The sequence below is a fragment of the Penicillium brevicompactum genome, assembly GCF_028827555.1.
Source record: "Penicillium brevicompactum strain IBT 35665 chromosome Unknown utg000001l_segment0_segment0, whole genome shotgun sequence".
Classification (NCBI taxonomy): domain Eukaryota; kingdom Fungi; phylum Ascomycota; class Eurotiomycetes; order Eurotiales; family Aspergillaceae; genus Penicillium; species Penicillium brevicompactum.
This window is the reverse complement of record NW_026623203.1, coordinates 5,149,223-5,171,647: the sequence shown is the minus strand read 5'-3', so window position 1 is coordinate 5,171,647 and position 22,425 is coordinate 5,149,223. Positions and strand designations below refer to the sequence as shown.

The 22,425-nt window shown below is 50.3% G+C and overlaps 11 protein-coding genes across 11 annotated transcripts; 5 read left to right on the top strand and 6 right to left on the bottom strand.

The window, feature by feature from the left end:
- Positions 1-70: 70 nt before the first annotated feature.
- On the top strand, positions 71-1,099 carry N7506_001739 (HMG-box domain-containing protein; the record flags this gene model as incomplete). Its single annotated transcript, XM_056951035.1, has 3 exons — positions 71-568; positions 623-931; positions 983-1,099. 3 exons carry the CDS (start codon positions 71-73, stop codon positions 1,097-1,099), a joined length of 924 nt encoding a protein of 307 aa, XP_056816950.1.
- Positions 1,100-2,820: 1,721 nt separating this feature from the next.
- On the top strand, positions 2,821-6,804 carry N7506_001738 (uncharacterized protein; the record flags this gene model as incomplete). Its single annotated transcript, XM_056951034.1, has 3 exons — positions 2,821-3,627; positions 3,681-6,579; positions 6,641-6,804. 3 exons carry the CDS (start codon positions 2,821-2,823, stop codon positions 6,802-6,804), a joined length of 3,870 nt encoding a protein of 1,289 aa, XP_056816949.1.
- Positions 6,805-6,837: 33 nt separating this feature from the next.
- On the top strand, positions 6,838-8,136 carry N7506_001737 (uncharacterized protein; the record flags this gene model as incomplete). Its single annotated transcript, XM_056951033.1, has 1 exon — positions 6,838-8,136. One exon carries the CDS (start codon positions 6,838-6,840, stop codon positions 8,134-8,136), a length of 1,299 nt encoding a protein of 432 aa, XP_056816948.1.
- A 338-nt stretch (positions 8,137-8,474) lies between these two features.
- N7506_001736 (uncharacterized protein) lies at positions 8,475-9,143 on the bottom strand (the record flags this gene model as incomplete). Its single annotated transcript, XM_056951032.1, has 1 exon — positions 8,475-9,143. The coding sequence occupies one exon, from the start codon at positions 9,141-9,143 to the stop codon at positions 8,475-8,477; it is 669 nt and encodes a 222-aa protein (XP_056816947.1).
- Positions 9,144-10,043: 900 nt separating this feature from the next.
- Positions 10,044-10,433, top strand: N7506_001735 (uncharacterized protein; the record flags this gene model as incomplete). The annotated part of the gene is made up of 1 exon (XM_056951031.1): positions 10,044-10,433. The coding sequence occupies one exon, from the start codon at positions 10,044-10,046 to the stop codon at positions 10,431-10,433; it is 390 nt and encodes a 129-aa protein (XP_056816946.1).
- Positions 10,434-10,703: 270 nt separating this feature from the next.
- Positions 10,704-13,198, bottom strand: N7506_001734 (dynamin family protein; the record flags this gene model as incomplete). Its single annotated transcript, XM_056951030.1, has 4 exons — positions 10,704-11,094; positions 11,171-11,916; positions 11,979-12,575; positions 12,629-13,198. 4 exons carry the CDS (start codon positions 13,196-13,198, stop codon positions 10,704-10,706), a joined length of 2,304 nt encoding a protein of 767 aa, XP_056816945.1.
- Positions 13,199-13,764: 566 nt separating this feature from the next.
- N7506_001733 (putative methylaspartate ammonia-lyase) lies at positions 13,765-15,018 on the bottom strand (the record flags this gene model as incomplete). Its single annotated transcript, XM_056951029.1, has 1 exon — positions 13,765-15,018. One exon carries the CDS (start codon positions 15,016-15,018, stop codon positions 13,765-13,767), a length of 1,254 nt encoding a protein of 417 aa, XP_056816944.1.
- A 1,366-nt stretch (positions 15,019-16,384) lies between these two features.
- Positions 16,385-17,742, top strand: N7506_001732 (uncharacterized protein; the record flags this gene model as incomplete). The annotated part of the gene is made up of 2 exons (XM_056951028.1): positions 16,385-17,504; positions 17,573-17,742. 2 exons carry the CDS (start codon positions 16,385-16,387, stop codon positions 17,740-17,742), a joined length of 1,290 nt encoding a protein of 429 aa, XP_056816943.1.
- Positions 17,743-17,963: 221 nt separating this feature from the next.
- N7506_001731 (uncharacterized protein) lies at positions 17,964-18,608 on the bottom strand (the record flags this gene model as incomplete). The annotated part of the gene is made up of 1 exon (XM_056951027.1): positions 17,964-18,608. One exon carries the CDS (start codon positions 18,606-18,608, stop codon positions 17,964-17,966), a length of 645 nt encoding a protein of 214 aa, XP_056816942.1.
- A 388-nt stretch (positions 18,609-18,996) lies between these two features.
- On the bottom strand, positions 18,997-20,177 carry N7506_001730 (putative mitochondrial carrier protein; the record flags this gene model as incomplete). The annotated part of the gene is made up of 3 exons (XM_056951026.1): positions 18,997-19,832; positions 19,883-20,072; positions 20,148-20,177. 3 exons carry the CDS (start codon positions 20,175-20,177, stop codon positions 18,997-18,999), a joined length of 1,056 nt encoding a protein of 351 aa, XP_056816941.1.
- Positions 20,178-20,495: 318 nt separating this feature from the next.
- Positions 20,496-21,831, bottom strand: N7506_001729 (NAD(P)/FAD-dependent oxidoreductase; the record flags this gene model as incomplete). The annotated part of the gene is made up of 2 exons (XM_056951025.1): positions 20,496-21,221; positions 21,253-21,831. The coding sequence occupies 2 exons, from the start codon at positions 21,829-21,831 to the stop codon at positions 20,496-20,498; spliced, it is 1,305 nt and encodes a 434-aa protein (XP_056816940.1).
- Positions 21,832-22,425: the final 594 nt, after the last annotated feature.

Below are 22,425 nucleotides of genomic sequence, written 5' to 3'. Positions count from 1 at the left end.
ATCTTGCTACTACATACTCCAAGCTCAGGTTTACTCTCTTGTGACTCTTGTGTCGCACCCAGCTTCCATCATGTTCACACAGAAGGTGACCAGGGGTAGCACCCTCCTCCTGCAACGCGGCGCTGGCGCTGGCCTGCGCCCCGCTGCGATGACCAGCTTGCAGAATCAACTTCGTCGACTTTGTTTGTCCAGCACTAGCAACCCGCGCCCGCAGCTCCAGTCTCCCCTGGCAGTTCAATTCCTCACACGTTCCAATTCCTCTGCGGCCACAGCGACGGAGAAGCCCAAGGCCTCCGACTCTAAGAAAGCTTCCGCAAAGTCCAAGACAAAGAAGAAGAAGAAGCCTTTGACAGAGTTGCAACAGAAGGCCAAGGAAAGCAAGGCTCACAGAGCGCGCCTCCAGAACCTCAAAACCGTGGCATTGACGCCGCCCAAGGTTCTTCCTGATATTTTCTACACACTCGCCATGCAGGTCAAGGCCCCCGAGGTGGCAGCGGAGCGGGACCCAAAGACTCGTTTCCAGAAACTTTCTGAGATAGTGGACAACTTGGGCAGCTATGAGAAACAGGTACGTCTCCTCGAGCTACCCCCTCTTCCATCCACTGCTAACCTCCCCCTCCAGCAAATCACCGAACAGGCCGCGCAAAACCGCATCACCAACAAGACCGCTTATGAAGAATTCATCAAGTCGCACACTCCTCTTGAAATCTTGAAGGCCAACATGGCGCGCAAGACAATCAGCCAACTGGGAAATGACCGCCGCAGACTTTTGAAAGATGATCGCCAGCTCAAAAGGCCGATGAATGCTTACCTGAAGTACGTCCAGAGCCAGTTTGAGGCCAATGACTTCCCATCGCACGTCACCACAAGACCCGAACAAGTCAGGTATATTGCCGAGCAGTGGAAATCGCTCCCGTCCTCGAAGAAAGATGTAAGTCCCCCGGAGAGACACCTCGGATCGTCCGGACTGACAATTGCCTAGGAGTTGGAGAAGGAGTATGCTGTGGTCCGAGAAGAATACTTCCGAGAGTATGAGCGGGTCTATGGCGTCCCTTGTCCTGCTGTGGTTCGTCAAGGCAACGCCAAATCCACCTCGTAGAGGTGACTGGTGATTCCGCGAACCATTCAATACACCACCGACTCCGTCCAAAGTCACTCTGTTTCTGTTCTTTTTATGTCAATGTACCACAATGCCTTTCCCCTGGCGTCTCTCGTGTGAACTTGTTTGTTTATGGTATTGTTACACTAGCTTCGGAAATATTCAATGAGACTTTCCCGCACACAACCCTCTCCCTTTGTTTCAGCTACCCAATCAACCCCCTTGTTCGCATCGCACATACAGTACACTTTCCTCGTAGCATGATCCACCCTCCCGATCAAAGTGAGTCAGAGCTAATGACTGTCGGTCCTTGCCACCCCCCCACTGCCCCCGCACTGGTGGGTTTTTTACTCCGAAGCCCAAGTGGCGGTGAGCAATGGATGCGCTGCGCTTGCAGCACGCCCTCTTTTTCGAGTCTGCGCCGAATCTGTCAGGCTGAAGAGAATTTTCTAGCATTTCCTGATCTTTTATGTATTGGGCTTGAATCGGTGGTCCCCGGTTTGGGGTGACTCGTGGATATCTTTACTTATGGAGTATACATGCAGGGATCGAGTCTAATTGTTCGAGTCCACAATGGAATGGAGTCCTCAAAGGCTACAATTAGCAACAATTACGGAGTAGATGAATGCCAAAGTACGATGTACAAGTAGTCTGATGCTATCGTACTATAGTCATTGTCTGCAGTGTTCTCATTCTATGCAGACGGGTGTACCCGCTATACTATTGGGCATCCACGGTACCAGGGTCATCATCCATGGAAAGAGGGGAGTGTGTCCTTGGTTACGAAGTAAAGAAATAATAAATAACAAAAAAAAAAAGCAGTAAAATCAAGTAAAGCTGTGAAAAATATCAACTGCATGCGACATATGGATTTAGAGGGTTAAAGGTGGTTAAGATCTCCAAGCCCCTGCAGAGCTGATGGAGGGGTGGCCTCGTTATCGATAGGACTGTCAGGCTGCATGTGCACTGTACGATCCGGTCTGTGCAACATGGCTTGCGATGTATGCCATGCAGATTGGAAGAGATGCAATTCAAGGCAACTTGCAACTACATCTGCTACCGTGCAGGCGCGGAAAGCATAATTGTGTTCCCGTTCCCAGCCACTCTCTTCCTCGGTCTTGGTGGCCGGGGTTTGTTTGGGTTTGTTTGGCTATTCGAATATACACCAGTTTCAACGCTCACACGTCAAATTAGAATAAGAGAGCTCAGATCAGGGAAGAGAAAGAGAAATAGAGAAAGAGAAATAGAGAATTAAATGAGGTATATTCAAGAACCAGTCAATAGCAAGGCAGTAAGCAGACCCTACGCGGACTCGGAAGTATAGAGAAAATCACTTGGAGGAATGATCTTCACCTCCACCGCCTGATTATCCCTCTCTCCAGACTCCCTGCACTTTTTCTTACTTTTAACCTCTGCACTTCAATTTTCCCTCCATAATACCGAGATACCCATATTCCGGTGCTCTGAATTCACCGCATACCGACACTGAACTCGCGCCGGTCGTGCTGTCCCAGGGCGAACTGTGAACCCTTCTTACTCCGACACTACTAAATCGTTCCCCGAATCCCGTCCCGTTCGCGCAACCCTGTCACAACCGACGACCACTGCCACTTTGCGCACCGGACAGCGTACCCGCGCCCTCGCCGCACTCGATCGATGCGTGTATCCCACGCCCCAAACCAGTGAACACGCTGTGTACATCAGCGCATGTCATTCTGATCATGGCGGCGATTGAGGGGCACATATCCACCTGGACCGTCGACGATGTCGCAGACACAAATCTCGAAATGGAGATGGATCAGATCCTCGACGAGGTCTGGACGACATTCGAGAAACGAGGGGTATTTCGTTCGCAGGAGCCCTCGGTCCGAAAACAAGATCTGGTCACTGGATTAAGTTCTCGCTCTCCGACTTACTCTGAGCCACCTTCGTACGACACGCTTCCAATTTACGACGATGTGGTCCATGACCTTCCTCCCGAATACTCTGCGCTTCCACCGCTGGCACAGCGAAGGTCGACGGTTTACGCGGTGCCTGTAGGCCGGGAAAAATCACAAAGTCGGTCTGATTCCCTCTTGAAGGATCACATGCTGGATGTACGGATTGATTTTGGGGATGTGACTGGTGTAAGGGAACACAAGAAGAAAAAAGCCGGCGGCGCACCTAAAAAGGCTGCAGCGCCTTCTCCTCCGCCTCCGCCCCCGCCGCCACCGGCTGGTGGGGACGGTGGTGATGATAATGCGAATGGGGATGGGGGCGATGCAGGTGCGGGAGACGGCAATGGGGACGGTGGTGATGGAGGAGATGGTGGTGGTGATGATTGGAACGATTGGAGCACGAGCGGTAAAAAAGACAAAAAGAAGAAGGAACAAGAAGAGGAGGAAGAGAGGCTCGCCAAAGAGGAAGAAGAACGAAAAGCTGCAGAAGCTTCCGCTGCTAACGATCTCAGCTGGGCTGATGACGGCGGCGGTGGTGGCGACGACTCATGGGCCGGTTTTGCAAGTGTAGGAAAGAAGAAGAAGGGAAAGGTAACTAATTCTCTGATTTTCTGCTCGGCGTGAAATTCTAAATAATATAACAGGACGAAGCACCCCCGGGAGGGTTTCAAGATATCAGTCTGAACGATGCGGCTCCACAGCTAGATCTGAACTTCGATTCTCCGGCCCCCAAGACCGGCGGAACTGGATTCAGCTTTGGGGGTTGGGGGAAAGATTGGAACACTGGCAGCAAAGGTGATCCTCTGGACGCTCCAGGTGACGATGCCAAGGACAACAATCCCTGGGGACCAACCACGAAGAAGAAAGGAAAGGCCGATTTTGACTTTGGTGACCTCGGCCCCTCACCTGCTGAAGATACTAAACAGGAGGATGACTGGGGAGATGGTTGGGGCTTGCAAACCAAGGACAAGAAAAAGAAAGGCGATGATCCGGAACCAGAGCCGGAGCCAGCACCAGCAGCTGAGGCCTTACCACCACGTCCAGAGCCGCCAGCCAGGACCGATTTCACCCAGGAAGCCTGGTACACAGGGATGTCCAAGAAAGAACAACGGAAAGCCAAGAAAGAAATGGAGAAGAAGCACAAAGACGAAGACGATGAGTATGCGAGGGTACTGGCTGAGTATGAAGAGCAGGTTGCCGCCGCAGCTGCAGCAGCTCCACCCCCAGAGCCAGAACCGGAGCCCGAACCTGAACCGGAGCCAGTGGTAGAGGACCCCCCACCTGCTGCCGAGCCTGACAATGACTGGAGCTGGGGTGTCTCAGTGAAAAAGGACAAAAAGAAAAAGAAGATTGATCTTCTAGCGGACCCAGTACCTCCCGCCCCAGATCCACCACCAGCCGACGAGGGCTGGATGGGAGGATGGGGTACTGCGGGGAAGAAAGACAAGAAGTCTCAAGATCCGGAGCCCATTGTAGAGGAGCCGCCAAAAGCCACGGAGCCAGACGATGCCTTCAGTGCGTGGGGTATTACATCTAAGGACAAGAAGAAAAAAAAAGGCAAAGTCGACCCCGAACCTGAACCGGAGCCAGTACTTGAGCCCGAGCCTGAGCCCGAGCCAGAACCTGAACCTGAACCGGAGCCGGAGCCGGAGCCGGAACCAGTTGTGCACAGCGATCCTCTCTACGAAGGCTGGAATGAGCTTTCATCGAAGGAACGTAAGAAGCGCGAAAAGCAACTGATTCGTAAGGGTCTTCCTATCCCTGGAAAGGATTTCGAGCTTCCTTCCAATGAGCCCGAACCAGAACCGGTTGTTGAGCCGGAACCTATACCTGAACCTGAACCTGAACCTGAGCCAGAACCAGAACCAGAACCAGAGCCCGAGCCTGAACCAGAACCAGAACCGGAGAAACCAGCCGAGGATGATTCATGGGGTATATGGGGACCAGCCAAGGACAAAAAGAAGAAGAAGGGTTTAGATATTGAGCCTCCTCCGCCTGCACCAAGTCCGCCTGCCCAGGGTCTGACCCCAGAGCCGGAATCCTTCAACGACGATGTGTGGGCAGATTTGGCGCCGAAGACATCCAAGACAACCAAGAAGACTAAGGCCATTGAAACTCCCAAAGAGGAGAAATCCAAGGGAGGCTTTTGGTCAAGTTTTACGGGTGGAACTACAAGCAAATCCAAGTCTAAGAAGGTTAAGGAGCCTGAACCCGAACCAGAGCCTGCCCAGGAGGAAGACTTGCTCATCGATGTTGGTGAAGATGCTCCCGCGGACCCAGAGCCAGAGCCAGAACCTGAACCTGAACCTGAACCTGAACCCGCACCGGAGCCTGAACCAGAGCCAGTTCCAGTAAAGACTTCCAAGAAGGCCTCTAAGCTAAGTGTTGCAGAGCGTATCAAACAGTTGGAACAGGCCAAGAAAGACAAGCTCAAGGAGGAGAAGTTGAAGAAAAAGAAGGCTGAGGCCGAACCAGAGCCTGCGCCTGAACCTGAACCGGAGCCTGTCCCCGAGCCTGAACCGGAGCCTGAGCCTGAGCCTGCTCCGACAAAGAAGAGCAAGTCAAAAACCAAGAAAGAGGATTCGCTTCCTGGCGCGTTCCCTGACTTTGGAGATGACGCTGAACCTGAACCGGAGCCAGAACCCGAGCCTGAGCCTGAACCTGAGCCGGAACCTGAGCCGGAACCGGAACCAGCACCAGAGCCCGAGCCCGAGCCACCAGCACCAGATCTTTCCAAGATGTCTAAGAAGGAATTGAAAAAATACAAGAAGGCCGAGGCTGAGAAAGCTGCAGCTGCAGCCGCAGCAGCGGCCGCTCGTGAGCCCACTCCGCCACCAGAAGAGCCTGCACCAGAACCCGAGGCCGAACCAGAGCCAGAGCCGGAACCTGCTCCAGAACCTGAGGTTGAAGCTGAAGCTGATCCCGAACCGGTACCCGAGCCTGAGGCTGAAGCGGAGCCAGCTCCTGAAGAGCCGCCAGCAGAGGAAGCCACTCCACCTACGCCTCCACCGGAAGTCGAGGAGCCACCTAAGCCTGCGAAGAAGGAACGGCCTCGTGTTGATCGTAACACGAACACCTGGGGTTCATTCTTCGGCGCTGCGCCCCCACCAAAGAAGTTGACCAAGAAGGAGAAGCCTCGCGATGAGGAGCCAAAGAAGAAAGAATCCACGCGCGAGCGATCTCCAGGGCCAGTTCGTACAAAATCGACAAAGTCCCGACCTAAAGAGCCGGAGCCAGATGTCGAAAAGTCATCTTCCGATCGGGAAAAGCGACGAGAACGAGAAGGCCGACCATCGAAGAATCAACGTGGCGTAGCCTTGGCTAACATGGTTCTGGGTACGCCTCAGTCCAAAAGCAAATCTACTCGGAAACAAGGCACATCTTCAAAAGCACCATCTCGACGTCCGTCTTTTGATGAAGATCAAGCTATGCCTACCCCGCCGCCTGATGATAAGCCTGAGGTTTCAGATAAGGCTGCCAAATTAATGGGGATGAATACGAAAGCTCGGCGTGAGCGGCCGCGCACGGAGCGTCGCAAATCGGGTAAGTTCTCCAGAGCTAGCGCTTTCGCTTATTTTTATCTTGCTGACTTGCGGCTTATTAGCTCGTGACCCGTATCCGACCGAAGATGACGATCTTGTCGTCGTCGATATGGAAGATGCTGAGGGCCAATCACCCAAAGAGGATTCCAGAGGTTCGAAACGCAAGTCGAAGAGACAGGCATGTAAAGCGCACCTAGAAACTGAACCAGCATTGACATTTCGATAGTCACGACCCAGGCCCGACGACGAAGAAGCCGTCATGGTTGACGCAGAGCAAGCGCAACCCACACCAGAAGTAATCTCCGGACCCGATGATATGGCCTTTGTCGACGCGCCGCCCCGAGAGCGCCGCCTCAAGCGCGCAAACACAGCCCCACCACCAAAGAAACAGGAAAGCGGCGGATTAATGGGCCTTCTCGGTTCACTGCGCAAACCCAATAAACCAGAGCGCCTGGAGCGGCCCGAGATGCCAGATCGCCGAAAGTCCCGTTCCTACCGCGACGAAGACCCCCGCTACCCTGCAGACCCCGAACGCGAAGCTGCACGCAGAGCACGTCGCGAGGATCGCGATCGTCGTCGCGGATCAGTCCGTCCAGACACCGATGCTGAAGGATTTGTGACCGATGCCCCGGGCCCAGGACCAGAAGCCGAATTCGAAGACCGTGAAGCAAGACGCGCAGCACGCCATTCGCGACATGGCTCACGCAAAGCGCCCTCCGCAGCCGAAGTCCGAGACATCGAAGCGCGCGAAACGGAGGAGCGACGCGCGCGCAGAAAGGAACGTGCTCGTGAGCAGCGCGCCCGCGAGGAAGAAGAAGAAGATCGACTCCGTGAGGAAAAACGCGCTAGACGGGCTGCCCGTGAAGAGAGGCGCGCTCGGGAAGAGTTTGAGGCACGGGAAGCTGAGGCTGCAGCAGCAGCTGCCGCAGAAGCCGAAGCCGAGGCGGCGGAAGCAGCGGCGCAAGCGAGAGCCGCTGAGCGTCGTGAGCGGCGACGAATGCGCGATGAAGAAATGATGGCTGCGAAAATGAGTCGTCGACGTGCGCGCGAAGAAGCAGAGGCCTACGAGGAGCGAGAGCGAGATGATCGACGGGCGAGAAGCAATCGTGAAGATCCTAAGGATCGTGCTCGTCGTCGGAAATCGAAGGTTCCTATTGAGCCGGTACATGAGCCATACATGACTGGCGCTAATGGCAAAGACAAGATTTCATCATGGGTTTATTCGCAGGCTGATGAGCCTCCTGAGCCGCCTCCGATTATGCCTACTGTCATTGACATGCCTCCTCCTGCTGAGGGGAATGGGAATGCGCACTCTCTTTCGTCGGATGAGGAAGCAAGACGAGCGGCGAGACGCAAGGCTAGACGGCGCGCGAAGTATCCTGAGGAAGAGGAAGATGCGAGATCTCGACGCAGGGGCTCACGTCGAGAAGGTGTGAAGAGTAGCTCTGGGAGTGGTGATTATGAGCGTGATCGAGCGAGGTCTCGGCCTGGGAGTCGTCAGGAGGCACCAAGTTCGGCGAAGAAGCCGAGTTGGTTCCGCAAATTGACGAACCTCTAACCAAAAATTAACGATACGTGGATGATGTGCTACTACTTGGCAGATCTAATGTTTTTTGTATATTCCAGCGATTTTCCTCCCTTGCTGTTTTTTGTGTTCAGTGATACACGCGCAACAGGATGTGACGACAGATACGAACCTCCTATGATACTATGACGACAAAAATGTGATTGAATTTTTGATTCTTAACCAATGTTAATTAACCTTCCAATGTTGGAAGTTGATTCCAATTGCATATTTATTGTTTCATCAAACGTGACATGCATCTCCTGCGTATAGCGTCGTCATATCACCACTTGCAGCCAGGCCAAGCAATTGATGCAAGGTCGATATTGACATCAGCCTCCCTCCAATCTCTCTTGAGTAGACCCCGTAATACAATCTGAACGCATATCCTTTTTCATAAAAGCCTCCCACAGTTTGATGACTTCACCATCCACTGTTGTTGCTTCATAGACAGTCTCCATTTTCCAGCTCACGTACCCAAGTTTCTCATACCACTCTTCAATGCTAAACAAAGGCACCGAAACCCCACATCTTTCCCAGATCCCTCGCCATTCTCGCGCCTCGTCGTAGATATAATTCTTGCTCAACGCGACGAGTGTAATGAATCGGCAGCGCGGGTCTCCGTAGGGCCTGGTCAGTGCGGCTTGCTCAACGAGATGAACAGCGCGCTTGCCTAGACCCAGATGGCGATATTCCGGAAGTATGAAGAATGAATTGATGGACAGCTCGACCTCATCGTCTTCAAGAACTCCGGGCTCCAGTAGCTTGGAGAATGCATCGAGTGATATGTGACCAGCTTGGATATATTTTTGACTGTCGGAATCAAAGTATGTAATCCAGAATAGTCGTTTGGAGACTTCCCGATTTCTCCAGCCGTTGAGGATCTCGGGATCGGAATCCCAGCCACACATCACACGTTGGCGGTGCAGTTCATTGAACTGTTTCTTGTCGTGTAGGTTGATCAGCTCAAGACGACACTGCGAGCCCGACTCAGATCCCATGGCTCGGTAGGGGACTGCAGATCATCAAGTTTGATGTGAGAATGACGCTGAGAAAGACCAAATCTGAGGTGAAGATCCGTTTGAACGCCAACACGTGACACTGAGCACAAGTCTAGCATCATGAATGAGAAATGTCATGGCTTGTGGATACAGGACCTATTGACCCTCATTCTCATTTACTGTGTCTGATACTGGTACATCTTGATCACAAAGCTCAAAGGGTCACACCGACTGCTAGACAGTGGGCACATGTACACCCAACTTAACACGTGGAAGTACAAATTGAGCTCGATGACTTTGGGCACACCGTCCCCGAATTCCAGGCACCGCATTCTTATTCCTTCTCCACACTTGACATATCAAATTAGCTCAAGATTTTCGATGAATCCACCACCCAAGGTGAGCTATATCTGTTCGGTGCTAGCGACTGATATTGATTTTAACAAGCACTCTTTCCCCAAACGCCCGAAGCTTGCTATTCTGTGCTGCTTTCCACGATCCAGTCGCCTCAAGAGTATGCACCTACCTCCCTCATATTGAACAGTTATTCTTTATGACCTGTTTGCGTGTCTCTTCGCGTGAAAAGGATGGAAACGAACGAATACTCAAGCCTGCTGTTTTCGATTGTTACATGACACATTGCCACACAAAATCAAGTGGCCGTTGTCTTACTGGCATGAAAGCTTGTCTCGAGAGCAACCTCGCTTTGGAGTCGAATCGCGGACTCTTCGTTGATGTTGCTATTGTGTTCTTTCAGCTGTTGGGGCATAACCTCCAGGTCCCACGCGGAAGCGCTATGGGTCTTCATGACGGGACCTGCGAAGACAGCCCCGAAAGAAAAGAAAAAAAAGCTCGCAGGACCTCAATTTCAGGCCGAAAGGTCTCCGTCTTCTCACCCACATGGAACTGCTAAGTATGGAGGCTGAATACGTTGCCGAGTATAAAGAAGCTCGCGCCAAGCTCGTGACCTTTCTCAAGGATCAGGCTCGTCTGATCCGAGCTCAGCCCAATCCCACCAGCGTGGGAGAGGCACAAATCAACTTGCGGGAGTCGGGTGTCGAACTCCTGGACGATCTTGCCCGTGCTGCTCTGATGATGTCCTGCGAAGCCTTGGACCATCCGTTCGTCACTACAAAACCATTCGGCTGCTACAATGATAATGTTGTCAACCAATGCATTATGCTGAAAGAGGCTTTTCCAGTCTTGTCCAACAGACTTCGACTCAGCCCCCAGAGTGACAAGTGTGTTCATTTTCTCCTCTGGGATATTTTAGCCAACTTGGGGATCTAGTAAGCTAAGATTCCTGTATTATTGAATAAGTCTACAAGATTCATGAACATAAATTGGAGGGCAGATTAGAATAGAGAAGGACTTTTATGAAACCTACGAATGACCGTCGTCGATATGGAGATGAGAACATTTTTCACGTTAATTATGGAGTTAACACATTTAGCAATTCCAGCCCTAATTTTATCCTCTGTGTCTCTGATCCACACCAACGATCCATGTTATGCATGTATGGAAATGACCCAGGCCTCAAAATCTAGCCCTTGAGGCTGCTTACAGCAGTACGACCTTGCGGCCTGCCTCCAGCTTTTCAATTCTCATCTGTAACTGTCGTCGCTTGCGCTTGGTTCCCGCCTCTTCACCAGCTATTTGCTCAAGTTTTTCGACTGTCAGATCATTGACCCATGTTGAAGAGAGCAACTTCATAGGCGCCCCAGGTCCAGTCAGAAGATAATGGTCGACCGCCTGCATGCAAATGTTGTCAACGAACCTTTTGCGTGACACCCTGTAGTATGACTCGAGGATATCATGGATATCTTGAACGGTGTGGTCCACATTGCTCATATGATGTTGGGCAGCGAGATCCGAGATCCGGATAACCTCTCCATGCTGACAGCCACTGAGTGATTTGGATGAAACCTCGTCCTGGAGTCTCTTTTGGCGACTATTGAGCACACATTGTTAGATTTTTTCCTTTCACACTTTTTCACTTTTGTGAAGATTGAAGCTGGCTCACTTACCATTTTTCAAGACTGTCGTTGAGATAATGGTTCATTGTCAGCGGAGTACCTTCTCGCTCAATCGCAAGCAGGAAGTCGACCATCGAAATTGCCTGGGTGTAGCTTTGGATCAAATCTTCCCGGAGCATTGAGAGGATCCTTCCGCAAATTTGACGGTTCTTGCAAACTTCTTGGAGAACTGTCTGAACAAAGACGTGGACGTAACTGATAATATCACTGATATAACCCCAAGACAGAGCGGGCCATTTTGATGTTTGCTTTTTCATCAATGTCGAAACGATGTTATGGTTGAACGTTCCGATTTCGAAGCCCCGAGCATTCTCGTAGGTCTCTTTGATCCAGGGAAACACTGTGAACTGCTGAGAACTCTCAACTAGCTCGCCTTCGGTAAGGATCTCCCCTATATCAAGGCTCTCCCTATACTTCCGACTTGACGTGGTCTTTGGAGCGTGAGGAGAATCCCCTTCCTTCGAGCCAAAGGCATGGGTATTACCATAAGAGTCAATGTCGTCCGAAAAGAGAGCATTCCTGGTGGAAATAAGTGTTGCCAGTCGGACAAACTGGTTCTCGTCGAAGATTCTGTGAGCTCCATAGTTTGTGGAGATGGCGAGTTGAGTAATTTCCTGGAAAGCTGATACCACTTGCAGGAGAACCCGCCGTTGTTGCTCTGGCTTATCCCGTTTGTCACCAAGCGCACTTAGTGCTTCCTTTGCCTCGTTGAGTCTCTGTGTGATCTGATTCCGAACCTAGGATTTGTAGAATAGGCTAGTCAGCAAAAGTCACACCATAGACACTAGGAACAGCATACCTTTGGGAACTCCCGACGCACAGTCATCGTGTGCAATTCTTGGAGTCTGGTCTTCAACGCCTCAATTCCGTAGTTCTCCGACGCAACATGGTACCAAGGCAAAGTTTCATGAAACATCATTTCTGCATCATCGCGATTGACGTTGCCATCATCCATCTCTTTCTGGCTCAAGTTACGAACAAGGAGCCACCCCATTTGACCTTTCGCATTACCTTCGTTGATCAACTTCACGATTTTGTCCTCGGCGCCTTTATCAACCAGATCCGGCTTCGTGATAATTTTCATGGTTCTCAGCTCCTCGGGATCTATGTCGCGGGCCAGTTCAATGATTTCCTGCGTGGCAATGTCCACATTTGCTGGAACGACCGCCAGTATGATAGAGAGTGGATTCGCGATGCACTGCAAAGTCATGTTTCGAACGAGTTCGATATCGTTCTTCGTCGTACGGCCACTTGTGGTGTTCTTGAAGATACCCGGTACGTCGATCACAGTGAGATGATTTTCGTTTGGGCCTTCAATGACGAGTTGCAAAACACTCTTCGAGAATGTAGGTCGCCCATCATCCTCCGCAGTCGAAAGTCCCATGTGCTCATGAACCTTCACAAAAAGCTCAGTCTCCAACTAGAATTATAGAAAGCAGATGTACTCACCTCGCCCATTGTCCGCATAAATTCATCGGGGCGGAGAGACTGCAGTCCGGAGGCTCTCCAACTCCGCATTCTCTGCTGCTCATTTGGGTCACTTTCAGCAGAGGGGATGATTGAGGCCGAGATGGCACGTTCACTCAGTCTCAGCTCACGACGAAAGATTATCTGAGTCATGAAACATGTACAGAGGCCACTGTCCCGGGGGAAGTTCACTTTGGTTAGTCCTTCGAGCACTGAGCTCTTTCCACTTGACTGATCCCCAACCACTACCAGCTGAGGTAGATCCACGTATTCACCCACACCACAAGCGTATAGCTCATCGATTTTGCGGAGCAATGTAGGATCAGCCAGGGCATTACCAGCAGGAGCTGGCTCTTTGGGAGCCATGACAGCTGTTGTAACCATTGAAAGGGAGTCACAGACAGGGCTAGTGGAATAAGAAGAGACAAATTGAACATCAATCAAAGCAGGTGGGAGATGCTCAAGGTGACCGAGGAGAATAGTCGAGGAGGGTGGTGGGAAGTGGGAGTGAAAGAAGAAGTTCACAGGAAGGCGCAACACGACCACGACCATTTAACCTTGCGTTCCAAAATTTCCCCCACCATCTCGCAATATCAAACATTCTTTGAATGTTTACGGTTGTGTCTATGGTATCTTAGTTACATATTGCATCTGAGAAACTGACAATCAAAGGTTTGCAGCAAGCGGCTTCTGTGTGACCTCCATACCACCACCTGCCAAACTGAACTTCATTCCACAAACACGATACAACCTCGAGTACTCTCTTAATACTTTTTTGGAAGGTTTTTTACTCTTCAAATTAGTGTGAAATGTACCTGAAGGAGCCGCCCGGGCTTGAAACTAGACCGGGGCCTTGCGATTCATCAACAGGGGACCTATTTTTGACTGTCTTTTTGGCTATCCTTCCAACTTATCGTCGAGTACAAAGTAATCATAATTAGTCAAGTAAAGAAAGTCTCTGCTAAATCGTGAACAGAGAATTAGAGATCAAGGATTTCAATAAAATGAATCTTCGCTGATGATACATATAGATTTTATAGAAGATTTGGAAGGGACGCAGATAGTAGAAAAAGGGATGAGATCTATGGAATACGATTCGTAAGTACAGATTGTAGATATCATGAGCACCATTGTGAGTCCTTCATCAGTGCCAATGTTCTGGTCATTTCATTCGTCAAGATCATCAGTCCTTCATCAGCCCCGATTCCAGGCTTCGATAGAAATTGCGGCTGTGTAGCCAAAGCAACTTGGGCAGTCGCCCGCGCTGAAATATCCGTCTCGTTCGCAGATCCCCCAAGACAACAACCAACATTTCCTTTCAAACAGTACAACACTGCATCAATGGAGTTGTGAAGACCACCCAGGTCCGGTGTTTTCACTTGCATAAATTCAACAGCATTGGCTTCAGCAAACATCTTGATATCATCAAGGGTGTTGCACCATTCATCCCCAACGATCTTCACGTTGATCCTGCGAGCTAAAAGAGCCTTCCTCAGTTGCTTCATGCTCAGAATTTGTGACTCCCTGCTTGAAGAAACAATGGGAGATTCGATGAGGACTTGATATGGCTTTGCCGCCTCCTCAACCTTTCGCAAGAAGTCCGGTATATCCGCCTCCAGGAACGCATCACCAATTGTTCCATAGACATCAAAGTGGAGTCGGGGTTGATAGTCCGCATCTCCCCGCTCTTGGATCCGCCGAGAGACATGTGCCACGTATTCGAGCATCGTTTTGCCCCTGGGGCCGATATCGTTTACATGGACAAATGAGGCATGTGGAAGCATAGCCACCTGTTTCATGATCATCCGATCCAGTTGCAGATCATCGTTTCGGTGACAAGAGGCAAGGATATCTATCGGCCTTTTGCTGATTCTTGTATTCCACTCTCGGGAAACGACCTCGGCCATTGTGCAATGGTGGACTAGAGCAGTTGCAGAAAGAAGAGCTTGACTGAGACCATAGCGAACAGCGGTGTGCAATCTTTTGTTGCCTAGTTCCGGCCACTGCTCATCGATTTTGACAGAATTGAAACGGAATGTTGAGACATCGAGTTCAAGGAGCCTGGGCTTGATCACTTCGTTGAGCAGGGACAGATGCTCACTGGGTATGAAGAGAGGATCTCGAGATGCAGTTCCGGAGAAGATGACATCTACGCATTCGCCAATGGCTACAGCTCCATTGGGAAGACGAATTAGAACGGAGATGACCTCTCCTGCTTGAACAACATTTTCGAAACCTGACGTCACAGGTGCGATGTTATCGATCAAAGGGTCGTAATTCGGACTGTTTTTCACTGCTTGGAGATCCTTGTGAAAATATCCTGAAAGTCCGCGAACAAAACGAATCTCAGTTGGGTGGACTTTGAGATGCATTTTTGGATGTGGTGGGCGTTACGAGAAGATGTGAACATTTTGGTAATTCAACAAATACTTGCAGATATAGATCGGAGATCTGTTGTGTTAGTGTCACTTTCAGGGTGGCTAACTGAGAACCCCTCATCGTGCATGTCCCCACAATTTAGCTCCCACTGAAAATTTGTGGAAATTTAAAGGTTTTTGTTTCACGTTAGATGTATTGGACGGAAAATTGCAACAAGCCTCAGTGCCGCCCTCACACGCAGCCAAAAAGACCATGGTAGTTGCTTATAAACAGGAGCAGTAGAGGTACTACTAGAGGAAGGGAGCTATCATCAAAAAATGACACTGCATTGAGTAAACAGGGTAGCGAGTAAAGTGTTTGGGAACTTTTAATGAAGGGTCTGGAAGGGAAGCGTTCCTATAATGGAAAAGAATTGAAAGGCATCAGAGAGAGGGGAGACATGTACGAAACCCTATGTATCGTGAGATGAGGAGAGGAAGAGAGAGGGTGGGGAGACTGACGAAAGGGCTTGATTTGAAACAACTCCAGAGAAGCTGTTTGACTTACCTGGCTTCCCCTGATGTGCTCATGTCACTTTAAGACTACTGGCATACTAACAATCTCTTCAACAGCAACACACAGCTTAGTATTCTCAACCCTATCCGTACCCTTAGCATGTTGCCCTCCGGGGCTCTCAATAACGCTTTGAGGTAAATTCTCCAATAGCTTTAAGAAGATTCGAGTGATTTTGTTGGTTGCTAGACGTGATAGGCTCTTGGGGTTTGCTGAGGTGATGTAAAATAAATGTCACTTCACACTCGGTCTGAGATACTTTGGGCTGATTCTTGCGCAAAGGATGGCTGGCATGGATGGAAGTAAGGTAACCTTGATAGACTCCCCGGCTAAGCTCCCAAGGAGCAACATAAGATAGCAGAGAGCTATACCTATAATTGGGATATATTTTTTAGTCTCATAGACTTTGCTAACTCCTATCTTTCCTTCACCTCCATCACTACCACCCTTCAATCAACGTCCCTGGATCAACCTCCAGGACTTGCAACCATTATCTATCTCTCATCTCTAATACTGCGATCTGGTCTTATTCTGCAGAGTCTTTGAAGAAGCTTGGTACCTTTGACGCTATTATCAGAGCCTCCAGACTTCTCATACTCGTGACTTTCACTGCAAGCTGGCGAAAGAGCACGCCTCTATCCAAGTGGCCACCATCTCCGTATCTGCGATTCCTTTCTTCACTGACTGGTACCATAATCTTTCTTCGGCATTCAAGTGCTCACTGCGGCCATTCACTGAGAGCTACTTTTTCAGTTTTGCAAAGCCGCTATCGCCGCAATCCCCGCCATCTCCGACTTTACCGAGGTCATGTCAGGCCGTGACAGGTTCGACAATAGCCCTTTCTTCCCTATCCTAGAGGGAAGAAGCAACTGGAAAGAATGGAATCAACATCTTGAAGCAGTGCTCGGTGCACAACACAGCAATTTACTCGAGGTCATCACTGGCGTGGAGAAAAGGCCCGAAGACATAGTTGCTGCAGCTGCAGCGATTGAAACCATGATTAAAGCCAAGCTACCAATCAGCAAAGAGCCCCAAACTCTCTCTCCTGGTGACTTGCTCGGAGACACCCCTGATTTTGAAAAGTTACCCCCTTCCGCCGTTTCCTCGCCCGTGTCTGTCGCCAGAGGCAAAAAGCACCAGACAATTTGGGAGGCAAAGAACAAGATGGCTTTAGGCTACCTTACCTCAACCATCCATGACAGAATGTCTCATCATATCGTCAAAGGTCGAACTGCACACGAGGTTTACGAGTCTCTTCGCGAGGTCTGTGAAGACAGCAGCTTACTGAGCCCATGCGTCAAGTCGATTCGATGGACTTCCTACAAGTACCAACCAGGTGAAAGCTTTTCCAATTTCCTTAACAAATGGCGTTACTACCTAGCCGAGGTTCGAGCATGTTATCCTTCCGACCAACAAGTGCCACCAATTCTTTGCTACCACATCTTCATCGGAGCCGTCAGCAACAACCCTGCATGTGTTCCATGGCTGAACACGCTCTCTTTGGATAGGAAGACCTTCCAAGAGCATGACCTCATTACCTTGTACACAGAGTTTCTCACAGCCGAATCCCATCGCACGGGTCGTGACATAGACCGACCAAGCAGACCAAGCTCCAGCGGAACGAGTAATATGCCACCGTTCTACACTGACAGGGGTGGTCTGCACGAAAGCAAATATTCAAGGAAGGAAGAAGAGCCATGGTGTGCTATTCACAAACGCCGAGGCCACACCACCAAGGAATGCTGGAGCAATCCTAGAAACCCACTCAGCCGCAAATCGAATGTTTCCTCGGGTCAGTCGGGGCCCCAAGTGGGTTCCCAAATCAAGCCCCAGCCACTGAGACCGGCTGTCTCCAACAACGAGAAGCATTTCCATGCTTATCTATCTGACGATGGCTCTGACACTAGCCCTACAACCGAGCCACGTCGTACGAGACTGAGTCCACTCCGCAGTAATCATGATTTGAATGGGTATACTAACTTTGCTTTGATACAGAACCACAACTTACCCCTCTCGAGCAGAGGGCTGTGAACATGCGCGGTGGCTGGACCAGATTCATGGAGGGTTTTGGATTGAAGACCAACTCTAGCAAGGACATTTATGAAGGTCAGCAAATTGCGACAGCTCTGGTTTCTCGTGGTGTTTCTGAGGAGAGCGACGATTGAGCATCACACATCTACTGGTAAGATCGAGTCATCTTCTGGGGTGGACGCAGGATGGGAGGAACTAGGAGTCTAAATGGGGATGGGAAACTTGGTGTCATTTAGGAAGCGACCGCTTTGGTGCCCAGCTACGAAGGGGTTCAATTTCCTGGCAAGTTCAAATTCATATCATTGCTATCAAATCAAGACAAATTCAAAATATGAAAGTATGGAGCTCTGTACCATCAGTTTACGGACACATCAGAATCCACAAGTCTGACCTCAAACAACTTCTCCTCCGCAACAGGCATCTCGATAATGTAACGCCAAAGAGCCCAAACATCCGAGCTATCCTGAACGTCTCCATGCGGGTCTTGCTCAATCTCAAAGCTCCTGTCTTCTTTGGGAAGTCTAACAAAAGCAAGGTCGGCCGGTGCGGCAGGAATCTCTGACGAGAAATGTGTAAAGCCATAAGTCTTAACCTGTTGTTGAATCTTCTGCCATGTGGGAAGGTGTTTCTCAAACTTGACAGTCCATTCATAATCAGTTCCAGCTGCAGCGAGAATAGCACACATTTCCCAGAGAAGGTATGAGGCATTGGCCCAGCCATCAGACTTACCTTTTGTACCGTGGAGAGGATGTGAGTCACGACAGATGTGGAAATGGAACAGAGGCTGAGGCTCTGGCAGAGCGTTCAGTACGGAGCTGAAGTCATCGAAAGCGTCGGGTGTACTGTGAGGACCATACATTTCATCGCCCTCAAATTCGTCATCGGAAAGCTCGTTGTCCGCATCCGAAATCTCCTCTTCGTAGGCCGGTGCATCACGGCGCCGTCTTTTGGAGCCTTTTGTGTTGGGCTTTACGAATCTCGAAACGTTGGTTCTTGCCATTGTGGCTTTTGTTAATGGTTACTGGATTGGCTCAATGATATTGTGTATGCAATGGAATTGTTGCTTTCGGTGTTGATGTATCTTGGGTGGGGACGGAGACACTTTTATACACTTTGGTTCATCTGGATTGGATGTTGGGTATCAAAGAGCCTTTGTTTCCTTCGGCGCTGGGAAAGAACTCTTTTAATTACTTCAATGGCTATTACGAGAGGTCTAATTTCGGGGATTTCTTTGTGACGCACGCTCTTGTCAGTTTCTCCACGTACTTGGGCAAATTTTGGAACAAAGGATACTCAGTAGAAGTGATGCTCAAGTCTCCAAAGATTTGGAAGATCTCTCGACCAAAATCCATGGTAGCCTTGGAAGACAACGCTTATTTACTATGAAACTAGCCTTCCCTAGCAGATTGGAGACTCAAACCATCCCTCTCTCTCCGCCGATTCTCCAAGTAGAATCTTCCGCCCTCATACAAACTAAGATACATTCCCAACGCCACAGCCGTCCATCCAGCCCGAATAAGCCCGCCCTTGAATAGTCCCCTCACTCCTTCGTTGCGCACTATGTCTCTCCCGACAGCAAGCGGTCCCTGCTTGGAACGAGCCGCCCCTTTCATGTCTGAGCCACCTTTCCCACGCTCAGTGTCCTCGCTTGCCGCCGATAGCATGATCCTGGTTTTGACGACGTCAATTGGCGTAGTGACCGTCGATGCAACCGTGCCTGACATGGCGGCCGAAATCCCAGTTAAGCCAGCGCGCTCTATGAGAAGATCAGATTGCGCATTTGAGTCACCTTCTTTTCCTTTTCGCTCCCTCCATCTCTTTATCATATTCGATCGAATGAACTCGAAAAGTGGAAATTGTAGTGCCGTTGTTGGTAAGTTGCGTCCCACGAGAGCCGTGTAGCCGTTCCAAAGACGCCAGGGCCGGTGTCGAAAGCGAGATAAAACCAGTCGCATGGCGCTTTTGTTTCCGTGTTGGCTGCTGTTTTGACTTTGAATCATTTGCGCATTTTGCTTCAGCACTTCCGCTGGCGTGAGCATTAAACAGGATACCATTTCGCCGGTTGAGGATGCAATCCCGTGCATTATTGGTGTTGGGAGAGAATGCTTGAAGGGCAAACGAATATTATTGAGAGATCCCCCAGAAGGATTGTTATCCGGGGTTTGAGTGGATGAGTTGTAGAGAATGCTTTTGACGGCTTCGTATGTTGTGAAGAATGCACCGGCTGATATGTTGTTAGTCTCGATGTGCTTTGATGGAGGTAGTGATACACACATGAAGGAATTGTGGAGAATACTACGCTCCACACGCCTTGGTAAAGTCCCTTGAAGAGAACCTGGCGCTTAATCGTGCCGGTGTGCGCATCTTTGAACACCTTGCTGTAGTCTGGTGATTGTATGCGAGTCTTGAGTGTGTCGACTGGGTATACCACGAAGTCAACTACGACTGCAGCAAATGCGCCTGCCTTTGGGAAAGAGACATTTTCGTGTCAGCACGTGGTTATTCTCTTCACAGCACATCCAGTATAGGTCTGACTTACAGCCCAGATGTCGGTGTGACTGTTGTACATTTTGTGGTTGAAGTGGGAGATTTTCCCGAAAGAGACATGTTGGCTCTCGCGATTTCAAGAAGAACCCGACAAAAGATAATCAAAATATGACGCGCAGTGAACTTAATACGTGCTTACAGGATTTTGAAGATTATCTATCTTCATATGATGGACGATGATGTCATCGATGATTGTGCTCGACTCGGCGCTTGTTTGCACAACATTTCTCTCTTCATCGGTATCATGGAATGATCTAGACATATATGATTTTTTTTGCTAACCTACTTTCTTACATTAAGAGGCGCTAATTGTTTATTGTACACGCAGAGCTGCAATCCTTCAGAGCCAGCCCTTAGGTCCGCTCCAGTTACCCTTGACCATGTAGTTCTGGTACACCCAGGGGAAGAAGTCCTTCTTGAGGTGGTAGAATGAGCGACGGGGCTCACCCTGGTCGATACCGAACCAGTTACCGAAAGTCTCTTTGGGCTCACCACCGTACTTGAACTCAGCAAGCAGGACCTTGCCGTATTCGGTCAAAAGAGGGCACGAGGTGTATCCATCGTAGGAGGCGTCGACGGCCTTACCCTCCATGGTTTGCAGAAGGTTGCGGACGAGAACGGGGGCCTCTGAAGTGACGGCAGCGGCGGTCTTGGAGGTGGGCAGACTGGACGCGTCACCGGCAGACCAGACGTTGGGGAACTTCTTGTGCTGGGTGGTGTTGTCGTGAACATCAACCATGCCGAGCTCGTTGGCCAAGGGGCTGTTCTTGACGAAGGCGTGGGCACCCATCTTGGGGGAGACGTGGAGCAGATCGTATTCACGGGTGACCTCTCCGTTGGGGGTGGAGAAGACGGCGGCCTTGCCGTCCAATGCAATGAGATCGTGCTGGAAAAGGCCCTCGACGCCGCGGTCCTTGCGCATCTGCTCGAGGATCGCGTTGTACTTGGGCACACCGAACATGACGGGAAGACCGGTGGCGTAGCTGATCTTGACGGGTGATTGAGCGGGGTTGGTGGGGTTGTAGAGACCAGCCTTCTTCCAGAGGTCCAAGGCAAGCCACATGACCTTTTGGGGGGGCACCGGCACACTTGATGACACCGGCGGGCTGTGTGAAGATAGCGTTTCCTTGGCGGAAGTTGTCGAAAGTACGGAAAGCCTTGTCACAGGTGTTGTAGCCGTAGATAGATGAGACAGTAGAGTGACGGTCTGCGAGAGCCTCAGGGAGACCCTTGATCTGACCGTAGTTGATGTTGATACCTGGGACCACAACGAGGTGCTCATAGTTCAGCTTGTCGCCGTTCTCCAGAGTCACAGAGTTCTCGTTGGGGGCAAATTTGTCGACACTCTGGTTGTAGAACTTGAACTTGGAGTCGACCAGGCTCTGCATTGGCTGGCGCAGGTCCTCCTTGTTCTTGAGACCACCACCAACGAGGGTCCAGCCTGGCTGATAGTGGTGCCATTCGGCAGGGTCAATGACAGCAATGTCATCCTGAGCAAATTTGCCAGAGTGAAGGAGCTGGTGGCTGATAGATTGACCAGCAGTACCACCACCGACCACTACAACCTTGTGGCTGCGGGCGGTATTGGCTGCAGGGGATGCGGTCGCTAGGCCCCGGTATTGAGAAGCCACAGAACGGGCAGCACGAGCTGCCAATGAAGCTCGACTTTGAAACATCTTGAAAGGCTAAAGAGCAAACACTAAGAAATCAGGAGCTTTCAGAAGAATATCAAAAAAGTCCCAAAGCAGTAAGCCTGTTAGCTGATGTCGTGATCGCGGGATCGGATCAACCCCTTCCGATACCGGGGACGTTCTCGGCCTCCACTCGCCGATCTCGACTTCACTCCTGTCAGGCACATACCTGCTTGCTGCTTGTATGGCCTGATGCTGGATTCATATTTGCTATGGTCATGCAAACTGCACATATTTCATGGCCGGTCGACTGAGCACCACCAAACACTATGCTTCTTTGATGTGTTCACTGGGTCGTTTGCTGCAGCGCTCTTCAGCAGTCTTAACTAGCTGTTCATACCAGTTTCCTATATTCTTCGACGAAAGCAAGAGCTATATTTTCATTTCAAAAGAGTAGAGACATGGAACTAAGCATTAGTTGTGGAAGTACTCCGTACACACCCTAGAATTCCCCTATGGTCGCCGTTCTGGGAGAAGTGGGCCTCTTGCCACCTCCAGGAATCCGATTATGAATCAGACACACTATACGGAGTAGGAGAGAATGTCATCCTTGAGGGCCTGGAAGCTGAGACTAAATTG